The sequence below is a fragment of the Saimiri boliviensis genome, chromosome 6 (genome assembly GCF_048565385.1).
Source record: "Saimiri boliviensis isolate mSaiBol1 chromosome 6, mSaiBol1.pri, whole genome shotgun sequence".
Taxonomy (NCBI): Eukaryota; Metazoa; Chordata; class Mammalia; order Primates; family Cebidae; genus Saimiri; species Saimiri boliviensis.
This window is the reverse complement of record NC_133454.1, coordinates 70,561,926-70,579,081: the sequence shown is the minus strand read 5'-3', so window position 1 is coordinate 70,579,081 and position 17,156 is coordinate 70,561,926. Positions and strand designations below refer to the sequence as shown.

General features: G+C 41.5%; 2 protein-coding genes across 2 annotated transcripts in view; both read left to right on the top strand.

Annotated features, from left to right (window-relative positions):
- The window catches only part of NEU3 (neuraminidase 3), a 65,445-nt gene extending 64,671 nt beyond the window's left edge, over positions 1-774 (top strand). The window contains exon 6 of the mRNA XM_074400924.1: positions 714-774. Within this exon, the coding sequence (XP_074257025.1) occupies positions 714-722 (9 nt within the window). The 3' untranslated portion in view covers positions 723-774. The remainder of the gene's footprint in view (positions 1-713) is intronic.
- SLCO2B1 (solute carrier organic anion transporter family member 2B1) overlaps positions 1-17,156 on the top strand; it is a 109,752-nt gene that overhangs the window by 6,567 nt on the left and 86,029 nt on the right. The gene's annotated exons all lie outside the window — the stretch shown is intronic.

Genomic DNA, 17,156 nt, shown 5'->3' with positions numbered 1-17,156 from the left:
CTGGCCAACATGGTGAAACCCTGTCTCTACTAAAAATACAAAAATTAGCTAGATGTAGTACTTTTAATCCTAGCTGCTTGGGAGGCCGACGCAGGAGGATCGCTTGAACTGGGAGGCAGAGACAGCAGTGAGCTGAGATCCCATCACCTGGATGATAGAGCAAGGCTCCATCTCAAACAAAACAAAGAAAAAAGAAAAAAAAAAAAAAAAAAAGAAAGAAATGCAAACCCTTCAGCACCACCCAAGATTTATGTGATTGAAAAATCAGGATAGGGCCTGGGCACCTGTGTTTTCATGTCACAATGATTTCTGTGCACACTAAAGTTTGAGAACCCCTAGTGTAAAGGGTCAGGCACTGAGAGAAGGGGCACCACGGAATTCTCTGTCGCCATGCATCACCCTCCAGGTTCTCAAGCCTCTTGAGGAAAATCGACCTTTGACTTGGTTTTACTCATTCTTCTTGTAAGGCTAAGGGGAGGGGCACTTAAAGAGTGGTGACAGCTTAATGGAAATGAAATGGACCTCATTCCAGGAAGCCAGGACCATAGCTCCAGGTTTTCTGTAATTTCTCTGATCCTCTCTCTCTGGACATGAATCTATCCATCCATGCAATGTAGGAGCTGATGAGATGATTGTTCAGAGACGGGGAGGGAACTAATGCTGAGTGACACCATGGGCCAAAGCTGAACTAATTAAGCCACTTTGTGTTCCAGGCCCTCTGAGAGGAGCTGTGGATACAGAGATGAAAAAGAGGCCCAGTTGCCATCCTCACGTGGCTTCATTCTTCTCGTGAAAAACACATACGAGTAACAACAATGTAATTATAATTCAGTATGATAAGGGCAGTGGTTGGGAATCAATATACTAACTAGAAACTGTTTTTTTTTTTCTCTAGCATAACAATTAGGAAAAAAAAATAATGCTTTTCACAACAGTAACATAAATAATAAAGTTTATGCTACCAAAAATGACTACCAAGTATATTGAAAAAAATTAAAAACTTGAAGATTCAAATAAATGGGGAGCTATATCAAATAAGTGGGAGGGGTAGCAAAATGCAACCCCCCAAAAATTATTGCTAAATGTTTGAGAGCTTGCAAACTTATTCCAAATTTTATTTATTTACTTAGAGATGGAGTTTTGCTCTTGTTGTCCAGGCTGGAGTGCAATGGCATGATCTTGGCTCACTGCAAACTGTGCCTCCTGGGTGCAAGTGATTCTTCTGCCTCAGCCTCTTGAGTAGCTGAGATTACAGGCTCCCACCACCACACCAAGCTAATTTATATATTTTTTGTAGAGACAGAGTTTCACCATGCTGGCCATGCTGGTCTCAAACTGCTTACCTCAGGTGATCCATCCGCCTGGGCCTCCCAAAGTGCTGGGATTGCAGGCATGAGCCACTGCACCTGGCCTAAAATTTAAATGAAAGAATAAAGACAAGCAAATAACTAAGTCAATTTTAAAAAACACAAAAGGATTGAAGGGGCTTCCAGCATCAGCTAGGATAAAAGACATACTTCAAAGCTATAATAATAAAATAGTATTGTTCTGGCATAGCAATAGACAAAATAATAATAGTTCAGAGGTAGATGAGGTGTGCAGGAATTTGATATTGATAAAGACGGTTCTATAAAACAATGAGGAAGAACAGATTTTTTTAAAGATGAATTTGAGAAAAAACGGCTTCTGATATGAAGGAAAAGAAAGAGGAATTTCTTCCTTATACCTTAAACAGAGAGGAATTCCACATGGTTTTAAGATATAAGTGTGAAAAATAAAGCTAGGAAGCTAATGAAAAAACTGCTGGAAAATACTTTTATGATGTAAAAGGAAGAAAAGATGAAAACCCTGCAGGCCATAAAGTTTAAATGTGATGGATTTGACTACATCAAATTAAAATTTCTGCTCAATGGAGGATAAATTATAAACTGAGAAAATGTATTTGCAATTTAAAGTTGACAAGGCATAAACATGGAAGTCCTGCAAAACAATACAATAAGATAGAAGATCTGAAGAAATGAGCAAAATTTCTCAATAAGCAATTTGCAAAGGGGGCATGCTAAGTGCTAACAAATATTTAAAGAGTGTTTATATTTACTAGTAATCAGAAAGGTGCATATTAAGCAGCATGAAGTAGCTCTTTAGCTTGATAGTAATGGCAAAAATTAGAAAGCTGGATAACAGCAAGTCTTGGTGAAGATGTGGAAAGGTGGGAACTGTTTAGGCCATTGTTGCTGGGAGTGTAAATGGCACAGCCATTCTGGGAAACAATCTTAAAGTACAGTCAACTGTAATTATTTGCAAGAGTTATGTTCTGTAAAGTTGCCACAAACACTGAATTAGTGAATACCAAATCATTTCTCTGGGGGAAATATGGGATGAGGGTTCTGTCAGCCTCTGGTTACAATATTTTAATCAATCAAACAATGCATAACCTGGTTTTACATGTGTTTCTGTCTAAAGACATTGTATTTAACATGTATGATTGATTTGCTGACATTAAAGTCACGGCCAACAGCACTATAACTCATGCCTGAACACAGCTTATCTAACACATATATTTTTTTCCACAGCCTTCTTGCATTTAGAAACACTAGACAGCACTTCAGCACCATGCTTGGAAACATTTTAAACAGTGAAATAACCAACAAAAAGACCACAAATATTTCTTATATGTAGGAAAAGGTAAGCACTAGGGTCATGGATATGGTTTGGCTGTGTCCCCACCCAAATCTCATCTTGAATTGTTCCCATCTGTTGTGGGAGGGACCCAGGGAGAGGTAATTGAATCATGGGGGTAGTTACCCTCCATGCTGTTATTGTGATACTGAGTGAGAGCTCATGAGATCTGATGGTTTTATAAGGGGCTTTCCCACTTTGCTTGGCATTTCTTCCTGCTGCCCTGTGAAGAAGGTGCCTGTCTTCCCCTTTGCCTTCTGCCATGATTGTAAGTTTCCTGAGGCCTTCCCAGCCACAGGGAACTGTGAGTTAATGAGTTAATTAAACCTCTTTTCTTTTATAAATTACCCAGTCTTGGGTATTTCATTATAGCAGCATGAGAATGGACTATTACAGTCATTTATCTTTTCAGGAATGTAGTCCCTCAGGCAAGAGACATGAGGGGCCATGTACTCTATCCCACCTTGTTTTTTTTTTTTTTTTTAAGTTTATTTGCTTATTTATTTTTTATTGTATTTTAAGCTCTGGGGTACATGTGCACATCCTGTAGGGTTGTTGCATAGGCACACACATGCCATGGTGGTTTGCAGTCTCCATCCCACCGTCACCTACGTCAGGCATTTCTCCCAGTGTTTTCCCTCCCCAACATCCCCACCCCCCGCTGTCTCTCCCCTAGCACCCCCCAACCTACTCCAGTGTGTGATGTTCCCCTCCCTATGCCCACATGTTCTTATTGTCCAACACCCACCTATGAATGAGAACATGCAGTGTTTAGTTTTCTGTTCTTGTGTCAGTTTGCTGAGAATGACAGTTTCCAGATACATCCATGTCCCTACAAAGGACACAAACTCATCATTTTTTATGGTTGCATAGTATTCCATGGTGCATATGTGCCACATTTTCCCTGTCCAGTCTATCATTGATGAGCACTTGGGTTGGTTCCAAGTCTTTGCTATTGTAAACAGTGCCACAATTAACAATTCTTTTGCATTTGCTGAGGAGTGATTTACTTCCAATTATGTGGTAAACTTTAGAGTAACTTTAGAGTAAGTATGATGCGGTGCTGAGAAGAATGTATATTCTGTGGATTTGGGGTGGAGAGTTCTGTAGATGTTTGTTAGGTCCACTTGGTCCAGATCTGAGTTCAAGTCCTAGATATTTCCTTTTTCTGTTTTTTAGTTGATAACATCAAAAAACTAAATTTCAAATTTTCCTCTGGGTCTTTATATGGTAGGTTCGAAATCACTGTCTCGCAGTGTATATGCTCCTTTAAAATAATGTCGCAGGACCTGGCAAAAGAGTGAACTCTCGCTTTGTCCTAAGTTGAGAAGGTTATCCCTCAGTTAACCAGAACCCCATCCCAACAGATTCAGTAGCTAGGTTTTCTCATACCCAAAGGGGGCAAACTGCACTTCCCTGGACATGCTGCACTCAAAGAGTGAGTCATGGGCTGACTGACCCCAAGTTAGGCTGAGTTGGAAGTTCCGAGGGACAGAAACTCAGAAGGTCAAAGCCAGAGGGGCCCTTAGAGGCCATCCAGTCCAGCTGCCCCTCCTCCTCTCTCCTCTGTCCACTGCTTTGCAGAGGGAGACACGGATGCTGAGACCACACCCTCTTCCAGGGGAAGAGACAGCCTGACGCTTTTCACAGCCAAGTGGTACGGTACTAGCCAACAGGCAGACGAGGCTTGGGTCCCCAGCAAAGCAGAGGCACCAAAAATACTTCCTGAGAGAATTTAACATGTATTATGTCAAAACACCATTCAACTAGCCCATCGTAGGAAATATCAGAATTTGGCTGGACTTTTTGTGCAATTTAGAGTTATTTTGAATTATATGCTATCTCTAAGTAATGCAGCCCTGTGCTTAGGGCTAAAAGGACACTGTTTCCCATGACACAGAACTTGCCCCAGCAGATCTTTCTGATTAGGTTTCTCTATGAGCCAGTTACAGTGCTGGTTAAGGAGAGAGAAGGACAGAAAAACTGATCACCTGAATGTCATCCTGCATTTTCTGTCCATCATCTCTCATCAGACAGCTCTGCCAGGGAGTGCTTATGTGCCTCCAACTAATGAAGAAACTGAGGGTCAGAGAAGGCCAGGCCCTCCTTCAAGGCCACAGCTGGTGAGGGGTGAGAGCAGAGGCTGTTCCTGGAGCCTGGCAACCCACAGTCCTGCCTCCTGGGCCAGCTCTGACACTCTCTTGTTGTAACTGTGCGTCTCTGAGTCTTGATTTTCTCATCTGTACGGTAAGGGGTTTGAGGAAATCATCTCTGAACGGTTTCCAATTCAATGAGCCATTTTCTGAGTGTCCCTCTGCGTTTTGCAGAGGGGGCTTCAGAGACAGATGTCACATGCTCTATGCCCCTAAGGGAGAGGGTGAGGGCTCTCCCACTGAGGGAGCACCTGCTGCAGAGCCAGGTTCTTGACCTTCATTATGTCACATGCACCTTAGTGGTTACGTGTTTGGATGCGGGAGTCAACCCCTGCTCCTAACTCCAGCTGTGTGACATTGAGCAAGTTGCTTTCCCCTCTCTGAGCCTTTTGCTCCTGATCTGTGACCTCATGGGGTTTTCTTTACGTAGAGCATGCTTAGATATGCTTACAAAGAGCCCAGAACATGGAAAAACCCAAAGTTGGCTAGAGTTCCCAGAGGTTCCTGCTGTCATCAGCCTTTTCTCCCTGTGGGAAGGCCTTGGCCAAGAAGGTTTGAATCCATTGCCTAGGCCTGCCAGGATATCTGGCCAAAGGCCTCATAGCCCATGCATGCACCTGGATCCTGGGTCCCTACCTATGTGCATATCCCATCTGTCTTTCTGGATCCCTGGCCCAGGCTCCACATTTCCCCACCTCTTTACCTCTGTCTTTCTATCCTAGTCTTTGCTGAGCTCTGGGCACTTTTCCCCCAGCTCACTCATCTGCCAAGCCCTGCCCACCATGGTGTCTCCCATGGTGTCCCCTTTGTGTCTCCAAATCTGGCCTCAGAGGGAAGAGCCAGGTAGGTGCTGAGCTGTGGCCCATTAAACCTGCTGCCCCTCCCTTCAGCTAGACCTGCTGGAGCCTCTTCCTCAAGATGGTGCTCCTTTGGGCACTGTGCCCCCAAGCACCCAGGACCAACTTTCTGGGCCCTCCTAGAGAATATGTAGGGAGGAGACTTGCCGCTGGAATTTGCCAATAATAAGAACAACATCATTAACAGCCCCCATGGATTCTAGAACTTTATAACCAATGGGGCAGCTTTTACATACATAATTCCATCTGGTCCTCAAAAAATCCAGGGGAGACAGACAGCCAAGAGGAGAAAAATAAGGCCCAGATAGGTGAAATGACATGCCAATACTGACACAGATGTGTCATATCAGGGCAGCAATTCAGATGCAGGGCTTCATTTCCAGGCCTATGTGCTATAGTATTCCATAGACGTTAAGGGCATAGGGTCCAGAGTTAGAAAGCCCTGGGTTGGAATATCAGTTATAATACGTTTTAGCTATGTCACCTTAGGTAAGTTACTTAGCCTCTTTGAGTCTGAGTTTCTCCTTCTGTAAAATGGGGAGGACCTTCTGGGGTGAGTTCTTTGCCCTAGAAAACAGTGTCTTTTTGGCCATAAGCACCACACTGCATTAATTAGGATCCATCATATAATTTAAAATAAAACAAGAAGCCTACTCCGTAAAATAAGTGTAAGAGAGTCTAGCCAAATTCTGATATTTCCTATGATGAACTAGTGGAGTGGTGCTTTGAAATATCAAAGGTCAAATTATCTTAAGAAGTATTTTTGGTGCTCCTGCTTTGCTGGCTACACAGGCATGTGCCTGGCCAAGTCATCCTGTCCTCTTGGTTGTTTCATACCTCTTTTCCTATGGATGCTCTGAGAATTGAGGTTTCTCCAAAGTTCTAACCACTTCTGTGATTAAGCCCTTTGCTTAGTCTTCAGCTCAGTCTGCCCTCTGCAGGAGATGCTGTCAAGGAGAGCCTCTGACTCTCACACTTTGCACTGGGGATTCATAGATCTGAATCTGTTGTTTTCTCTCAACCCTTCAATAATCATTGTCCCTTTAGCAACATCCTCCAATCTCACAGTTCTTATAGTTTTTACTTCTGCCATACCTCTAAAGCACTAGAGATGATGCAAAGCTGTTGCAGCTGCTTTATCTAGGTCCCAGCTGGTTTGCAGCACGTAAAAGTCTTAGCAATCACATTCCTATAGTATAAGCCACAATCTCTTGTTTACCATCAGTGATAGGGTCCTCATTGCCATCCAGATAGTGAGCAATCCGTTTACAGAATCTCATCCTCAGAGTCTGTTTTCTCGAACTACTCCTGGCATTAACTTTCTTGGGCTGGGCTTCCCAGAAGCAGAGCCAGAGAAAGGGATTCTTGTCAAAGTGATTTATTGAGGGAGTATTCTCAGGTGAGACCTGTAAGAGAGTGAGGGCAGTGGGGTAGTGCAGGAGAAGTTAGCCAAATATGAGTTTCAACAGAAATTGAATCTCATTCCACAGGTGCTCCGGAGTGTGAAAGGCATTATAGCATTGTTCTGCCTTGGGGTGGGGGCAGACCTTTTATATCCCCTCATCAGTTAGTCATCACTATAGATTATCCCTGGGGAAAGGGGTAAACTGCCAGACATTTTTCCTGGCAGGAAAAATTAGTTGAAGGCAACTCTCTATAGAATGATATAGCTGTGAGCTGTTGGATTAACAACAGTGTCTTCTACATTATAGTTATTTACCCTTCTGTGTCTGTTTTTTGTTTAGTATTTATTATATTGTTGTTTGTTTTATAATGTATAGTATACATTATAAAATGGTGTGACTATACAATTTATTTAGCCATTATATTGTTAATGAACATTTAGCTGGATATAAAACTGTAGATTTAAGGGGTTTTTTTCAGTACTTTGAAGTTATTTCTCCTATGTGTTTTTGTATCTAGTGCTCCTAATTAGGAAATCTGTAATTAATCTGAATCTCATTTCTTTGTAGTTGATCTGCTTTTTCTTTCTGGAAGTGTTTATAGTTTTTAAAATTTTGTCAGTAATTGATCCAGAAGTGATGTTCATAGAGATGAACTTTCAAAAAAAACTTTAACAACAGAAAAGATAAAATTAAATGTAGACTTCTGCTCTCATGAAGATGGAGTAGATATACTTTTCTCTGTTCCTCCTACTGAGTACAACCTAAAATCCTGGATATTATGTATAAATCAAACAAAAGAAGACTATGAAAGGGGGAAAGAAGAAGGCAGAATGGCTTGGGACCTTGAGACACAAAGAACAGGATGGAATTGTGTTCCAAGAATTTTCTCTTTGCTTCATAAATCTCAGACTTGGAGCTGAAGAAGCTGGCAATCTGGAAATGTCAACAGACACAAACACACAAAAAAACAAACAAAAAAGGCAATGAAAGGGTAGTGTGTTTAACCCCAAAAGGCCAGAATGGGGGCGTTTAGCGAGACAGGAAACTTTTAGGAAATCACTGTTGTATACTTACCAAATACCACGGAGAAAACTGTGCACCTCCCCCACCAGCAAAAGCCAAATGGGGAGCCTGAACTTCTACCAGTTATAGGGTAATATTAGGTACTTCAAGCTCCCCTACAGCCCCTTCACCATAGTGTCAGATAATTATCTGACAAAAATTTTAAAAACATGTATTATAAAAGTGCCTCAATGAGAAGTAACAAAGGCATTGGAAACAAATGAATAAGTAGAATTTTTTTTTTTTTTTTTGAGACAGAGACTCACTCTGTCATCCAGGCTGGAGTCCAGTGGTGCGATCTCAGCTCATGGCCGCCTCTACCTCTTGGGTCCAAGTGATTCTCCTACCTCAGCCTCCCAAGTAGCTGGGACTACAGGCATGTGCCACCACACCCAACTAATTTTTGCATTTTCAGTAGAGATGGAGTTTCACCATGTTGGCCAGGCTGGTCTTGAACTCCTGACCTCAAGTGATCTGCCCACCTCAACCTCCCAAAGTGCTGGGATTACAGGAGTGAGCCACCACAACCAGCCAAAAAATTGAAAATTTCAATGAAGAAATAGAAGATGTAAAAAAGAACCAAATGAAAATTTTAGAACTGAAAATTGTAGTAAACAAAAAATTCAATGGATGGGCTCAATAGCAGGATAAACAGAGGAAGAATCAATAAAGAGAAAGAATAACAGAAATCACCAGTCTCAACAGTGATAAATAGACTGAAATGATAAGGCTTTGGAGACCTGTGGAAGGATAGCAAAAGATCTAGTGTCACTGAAGTTACAGAAGAATAAAAGAAATAAGGTAGGACTTAAAAAAAATCCCTACAGAAATCATGTTTAAAGACATCTTGAGTTGGGCAAAGAATATAAACATACAGCTTTAAGAAACTAAACTAACCCCAAATAGGATAACCCCAAAGAAATCCGCCCTAACACACATCATAGTCAAACTTCAGAAAACTAAAGACAAAGAAGAAATCTTGAAAGCAGCAAGACAGAAATGATACATTACCTGCAGGAGAAAAAAACCAATTTAAATGATAGTAGGTTTATCATCAGAAACTATGGAGGCCAGAAAGAAGTGTAACATTTTTGAAGTTCTGAAAGGAAAGAACTATGTAGCCAAGAGTCCTTTATCCAGCAAGAATATTCTTTGGTAATATAGAAAAAATTAAGACATTTTCAGATGAGAGGAAGCTAAGATAATTTGTTGCCTGAAGAATGACCAAAGAAAATTCTCTAAACAGAAAGGAAATAACAAAAGAAGGACTCTTGGGACATCAGGGAGGAAGTAAGAAAAATGAAAATAGTAAAGATATTGGTGGATAGATTTTTCTTCTCGTGAGCTTTCCAATTATGTTTGACAATAGAAGCAAAAATTATAAACACTGCTGATATGGTCTCAAATGTATATAGAGGAAATATTTAGGACAATTATAAAAGAAGGAGTATAAAGTAAAAGAAATTGAGGTAAGATTTTGTGAGACAAAGTGACAAACATAAGAAGCCACAATTGCCCATTTATGCTTGCCAGCATAATTTCACAAAGCCCCTGACTCTATGACAAGTGCAGCTCTCCAGAGAGAAGCTTTGAAAACAAGACGGGCACACTGGGGTCCAGCCATCCCCAGTGCACATATCAGAGGTAGTCAGGCCTTTCCTGCTGGTGCCCAGCCTCAGTCAGGAGGACTTCTGCTTAAGATGGCTAAGTAGGAACATCTCTGGAGAGCAGTCTGCAGCGAGAGAGACCCAGAAGGTGAGCGATCTCCACATTCCCAAGCAAGGCACAAGGTTCATTTCAATGGGACCCGTTGGACAGTGGGAATAGCCCCAAAAGGGTGAATCAAAGCAGGGCATAAGTAATCCTTAAGAGGGCTAACCAAAGCAGGGCGGGGCACTACCCCACCCAGGAAGTGCACCTGGCCCAAAAGATTGGGGACCATACCCCCTCAGCACTCCAGCCCAGATACTGCACTTCCCCCATGCCTTCTGCAACCCACAGTAGAGGAGAATGCCACTGGGCTTAAAAGCGCGAGCTATCAACACAGATCTGAGTGCAGCTCCAGCCCATCTGCCACCGCCAGTTGTTGGCACAGACGTGGGTGGAAGTTTTAGCTAACACTGAGAATGCTTGTGGGATGGAACTACCCATCCCCCAGAAAGAGGGAGAGTTGAAAGCAGGGAAACAGGTGATATGGCTTCGCAGGTCCCACCCCCACAAAGTCCAGCAAACTGAAGCCCTCTTGGTAGAGTTTTGCAGCCAGCACACAATTTGAACTCAACCCAGGATGATCAAGCTTGGTGGGAGGAAGGACATCTGCCATTGGGAAGGTGAGCCTAACCTCACCTGTGTAAGCAAAACCCAGAGGAAGCCTACCTAGCAGCTGGGTTGAGCCCAGGGCAGCCCAGCAGCACCTCTGCAGGCAGACAAGCAACAGACTGCCTCATCAAGTGGCTTCCTGAAAACTGCATAACCAAAAAAATGCCTCAAACAGGAGAAATAACTTCAACAGAAAAGACATCCACTCAGAGATCCCATCCGAAATCACCAACTTCAAAGATCAAAGGTAGATACATTCACAAAGATAGGAATAAACCAGTGCAAAAAGGATGAAATTATCAAAGACCAGAGCACTTCTCCACCAAGGGACCACAACTCCTCACAAGCAAGGGAGCAAAACAGAATGAAGAATAATTTTGATGAATTGACAGTAGCAGGCTTCAGAAGGTGGGTTATAACAAACTTCTCTGAGCTAAAGGAACATGTTCTAACCCAAGGCAAAGAAACTAAAAACCTTGAAAAAGGGTTAGACGAAATGCCAGCTAGAATAATCAGCTTAGAGAGGAACATAAACAAGTTGATAGACCTGAAAAACACCGCACGAGAACTTCATGAGCCATACACAAGTTTCAATAGCCAAATTGATCAAGCAGAAGAAAGGATATCAGAGATTGAAGATCAACTCAATGAAATAAAATGAGAAGTCAAGATTAGAGAAAAAAGAGTGAAAAGAAATGAGCAAATCCTCCAAGAAATATGGGATTATGTGAAAAGACCACATCTACATTTGATCAGTGTACCTGAAAGTGATGGGGAGAATGAAACCAAACTGAAAAACATTCTTCAGGAAATTATCCAGGAGAACTTCCCCAACCTAGCAAGGCAGGCCAACATTCAAATATGGAAATACAGAGAACACCACAAAGGTATTTCTTGAGACAAGCAACCCCAAGGCACATAATTGTCAGATTCACCAGGGTTGAAATGAAGGAAGAAATGCTAAGTGCAGCCATAGAGAAAGGTCGGGTTACTCACAAAGAGAAGCCCATGAGACTCACAGCGGATCTCTTGGCAGAAACCCTACAAACCAGAAGAGAGTGGGGGCCAATATTCAACACCCTAAAAGTAAAAAACTTTCAACTCAGAATTTCATATCTAGCCAAACTTAACTTCATAAGTGAAGGAGAAATAAAATCCTTTACCGACAAGTAACTGCTGAGAGATTTTGTCACCCCTAGACCTGACCCACAAAAGCTCCTGAAGGAAGCACTAAACATGGAAAGGAACAACCAGTACCAGCCACCACAAAAATGGACCAAATGGTAAAGACCAACTACGCAATGAAGAAACTGTGTCAACTAATGGGCAAAACAACCAACCAGTAACAAAATGGCAGGATCAAATTCAAACATAACAATATTAATGTTAAATGTAAATGGCCTGAATGCCCCAATCGAAAGACACAGACTGGCAAACTGGATAAAAAGTCAAGACCCATCAGTGTGCTGTACTCAGGAAACCCATCTCATGTGCAAAGACACACATAGACTCAAAATAAAGGGATGGAAGAAGATTTGCCAAGCAAATGGAGAGCAAAAAAAAGCAGGGGTTGTAATCTTAGTATCTGATAAAATGGACTTTAAACCAACAAAGAGCAAAGAGACAAAGAAGGGCATTACATAATGGTAAAAGGATCAATGGAGCAAGAAGAGCTAATGATCCTAAATATATATGCACCCAATACAGGAGCACCCAGATACATAAAGCAAGTTTTTAATGACCTACAAAGAGACTTCCACTTCCACACAGTAATAGTGGGAGGCTTTAACACTCCACTGCCAATACTAGACAGATCAATGAGACAGAAAATCAATGAGGATATCTAGGACTTGAACTCAGATCTGGACCAAGTGGACCTAACAAACATCTACAGAACTCTCCACCCCAAATCCACAGAATATACATTCTTCTCAGCACCGCATCATACTTACTCTAAAGTTTACCACATAATTGGAAGTAAATCACTCCTCAGCAAATGCAAAAGAATTGTTAATTGTGGCACTGTTTACAATAGCAAAGACTTGGAACCAACCCAAGTGCTCATCAATGATAGACTGGACAGGGAAAATGTGGCACATATGCACCATGGAATACTATGCAACCATAAAAAATGATGAGTTTGTGTCCTTTGTAGGGACATGGATGTATCTGGAAACTGTCATTCTCAGCAAACTGACACAAGAACAGAAAACTAAACACTGCATGTTCTCATTCATAGGTGGGTGTTGGACAATAAGAACATGTGGGCATAGGGAGGGGAACATCACACACTGGAGTAGGTTGGGGGGTGCTAGGGGAGAGACAGCGGGGGGTGGGGATGTTGGGGAGGGAAAACACTGGGAGAAATGCCTGACGTAGGTGACGGTGGGATGGAGACTGCAAACCACCATGGCATGTGTGTGCCTATGCAACAACCCTACAGGATGTGCACATGTACCCCAGAGCTTAAAATACAATAAAAAATAAATAAGCAAATAAACTTAAAAAAAAAAAAAAAACAAGGTGGGATAGAGTACATGGCCCCTCATGTCTCTTGCCTGAGGGACTACATTCCTGAAAAGATAAATGACTGTAATAGTCCATTCTCATGCTGCTATAATGAAATACCCAAGACTGGGTAATTTATAAAAGAAAAGAGGTTTAATTAACTCATTAACTCACAGTTCCCTGTGGCTGGGAAGGCCTCAGGAAACTTACAATCATGGCAGAAGGCAAAGGGGAAGACAGGCACCTTCTTCACAGGGCAGCAGGAAGAAATGCCAAGCAAAGTGGGAAAGCCCCTTATAAAACCATCAGATCTCATGAGCTCTCACTCAGTATCACAATAACAGCATGGAGGGTAACTACCCCCATGATTCAATTACCTCTCCCTGGGTCCCTCCCACAACAGATGGGAACAATTCAAGATGAGATTTGGGTGGGGACACAGCCAAACCATATCCATGACCCTAGTGCTTACCTTTTCCTACATATAAGATACAGTTGACAGGGTTAGTGATTATGCTTCTATAATCTATAACCAGATGCACCTTAGTAATCTATAACCAAATGTACTCTTGCCCCCAAATGCTGATTTGATTTTATATGTACTGAACCCCGCAACCCGCTACCTGAATGTACACTCTGAGCTAAAACACTTTCTGACCAGCCTAACAAAACCTCTCCGTACAACTCCTCTAAGGCTGTAGTCCTCATTCTACAGTCCTCAATATTCTGAATGAAACTAACTTTAAAAGCTTGATTTTTTTCTTTAGTCAACAGTTTCTCTACTTCACTCAAATTGATACAATGTCAACAGCAATAAGTTGTGATAAGTAATATATAATGTAATATTTGGAACAACCACTAAAACTGCTGCACACAAAGATAACACTCAAAAACATTATAGAAAAATCAAAATGTAATGCTTAAAAAATGTTCAGATAACTCACAAGAAGACAGGATAAAGAAAACAAAGAATTGGAAAAAGAATAAACAGAAAACAAAATGTAAAATGGCAGACTTAAGGCTACCATGTCAACAATTACATTAAATGTGAATAGTCTAAATAGACCAATTAAAAGACACAGATTGGCAGAGTGGGTTTTTAAAAATGACCTAACTATATGCTGCCTACAAGAAACCCACTTCAAATACAATAATAAAGGTTAACTTGAAGAAAACAGGAGGCCATGCATGGTGGCTCACAACTGTAATTGTAGTGGTTTGGGAGGCCAAAGTGGGGAGATCTCTGGAAGTCAGGAGTTCGAGATCAGCCTGGGTAACATAGTGAGATCTTGTCTCTAGGGAAAAAAAAAAAAAAAAAGCCAGGTATGGTAGCACACACCCAGTCCTAGGTACAGGGGAGGTTGAGATGGTAGGATCTCAAGTAGGAGTCTGAGGCTTCAGGGAGCCATGATTGCACCACTGCACTCCAGCCTAAGCAACAGAATGAGACCCCATCTCCTTAAAAAAGAAAGAAAAAAGAAAACAGGAGTAGCTATACCAATATCAGATAAATTAGACTTTAGAGTAAAGAAATGATCATAAGCAGAGTGGGAAATTACATAATGATAAAAGGATCAATCTACTAAGAACAGAAAGCAATCCTAAATGTGTATGCACCAAGCAACAGAACTGCAAACACTGATAAAACTAAAAGAAATAGGCAGATCCACAATTATAGTTATATACTTTAACACGCCTCTCTCAACAATTGATAGAACAACTAGACAGAAAGTGAGTACAAATATAGAACTTCAAATCACCAAAAGGGTCGACTGTGACATTTTTAGAATGCTCCACTCAGCAAGAAAAGAGTGCACATTTCTTTTCAGGTCAGGTGTGATGCCTCACACCTGTAATCCCAGCACTTTGGGAGATTGAGGCGGGAAGATGGCCTGAGGTCAGGAGTTTGAGACCAGCCATATCAACACGGTGAAACCCCATCTCTACTAAAATGCAAAAAATTAGCCAGGCATGGTGGCACACACCTGTAGTCCCAGCTACTTGGGAGGCTGAGACAGGAGAATCGCTTGAACCAGGAGGTGGAGGTTGCAGAGAGCTGACAATGTGCCACTGCATTCCAGCCTGGGCACAGAGTGAGACGCCATCTCAAAACAAAACAACAGAAAAACATTTTTAAAGTGTTCACAGAACATATATGAAGATAAGCCATATCACGAGCCATAAAACAAATATGAAAGAATTGCAGTCATACAGAATGTGTTCTCTGACCACAACAAAATCAAACTAAAAATCAGCAACAGAAACACAACAAGAGAGCCTTCAAACACTGAAAGTTAAACAACGCATTTCTAAATAATTCATGGGTCAAAGAGAAAATCTTAAGGGAAATCTTAACAAAAAAAATTTTTTTTAACTTGGTTTCAACATACTGTACCAAGGGAAATTTAAAAATACATTGAACTGACAGGGTGCAGTGGCTCATGCCTGTAATTCCAGCACTTTGGGAGGCCAAGGGGGTGAATCACTTGAGCCCAGGAGTTTGAGACCAGCCTGGGCAAATGACAAAACCCCATCTCTACAAAAAATACAAAAATTAGCCAGGCTGAGGTGGGAAGATCCCTTGAGCCTGGGAGGTGGAGGTAGCAATGAGTTGAGATTGCACTACTGCTCTCCATCCAGCCTGGGCTTGAAAGATATTTTCACTGGGCTAGAATTCTGGCAGTTATTTTTTTCCAGCATTTTATAATTATTTCTGAAAGAAATAATTCCAAAGGCTCTGGATTCCAATGTCACTATCGAGCAGTCTTCTTTATTTGCTACTTCTAAGATTTCTCTTAGTTTTGTTGGTTTGTTTGTCTACTGTGTCATTATTATGTATCTAGGTAATAGATTTCTTTTTATTCACTGTGCTTGGGTTTTCTTTTTTGAGCTCCTTAAATCTGTTGTTTGGTGCTTTTATAGTTATGAAAATTCTTAGCCATTTGCTCTTCAAATATTATCTCTGTCCATTTGTGATGGTTAATATTAGGTGTCAACTCGATTGTATTGAAGATGCCTAAGTAGCTGCTAAGTATTGTTTCTGGAGGTGTCTGTGAAGGAGTTGCCAGAGGAAATTGACATTTGAGTCAGTGGGCTGGGAGAGGAAGACCCACCCTCAATATGGAGGCACTGTCCAATAGGCTGCTAGCTGGCTAGAACAAAGCAGGCAGAAGGGCTGGAGTAAGCTGGTTTCCTGAGTCTTCTGGCTTTCTTCTTTCTTTTGTGCTGGATGTTTCCTCCTGTATCTTCTGCCCTTGGACATCAGATTCCAGGCTCTTCAGCCTTTGGACTCTTGAACTTATACCAATGGTTTGCTGGGGGTTCTCAGGCCATTACTATAGACTGAAGGTTGCTCTGTCACCTTCCCTGTTTTTGAGGCTTTTGGACTCAGACTGAACCACTACTGGCTTCTTTCTTCCTCAGCTTGCAGACGGCCTATGGTGAGACTTCACCTTGTGATCATATGAGTCAATGCTCCTTAATGAACTCCCCTTCATATATGCATATATCCCATTAATTCTGTCCCTCTCCAGAACCCTAATACACCATTCATTTATCACTTTTGGGGACTATGATGAACAAATATCAGACCTTTTTACTTGAATCTTAGGTCATACTCTTTCTTTTGTACTTTTTATAGTTTTTGTCTTTCCAAGCTTCATTTTGACCTGTCTTACAGTTAACTCTTGGTTCAGTTGTATCAAACTTACTATTAAAGTGTTCATTGAGTTTTAAGTTTCAGCTATTTTATTAGTTATTTCTAAAAGTTCCATTTCATTCTTTTTTCAAAAGCTCTAGGCCACTTCTTTATTCTCTTGTTTTATTCAAATATTTTCAATCATCTTTTATCTATTTAAACATAATAAGAACAGTTTTGTTTGTGACGGTTTATTCCAATACTCATTTATGTTTTTCTGCTTAATCTCACTCTGGTGCTTTTATAACCTGTGGGCCTTATGGATCCCTTGAGCCCAGTAGTTTGAGAACAGCCTGGACAACATGGTAAAACACTGTCTCTACAAAAAAATAAATAAATAAACTGGGCATGGTGGCATGCCCCTGTAGTCCCAGCTGCTCCTGAGGCAGCTGAGGTGGGAGGATCTCTTGAACCTGGGAAGGTGGAGGTTGCAGTGAGCCAAGATCACAGCACTGCACTCCAGCCTGGATGACAG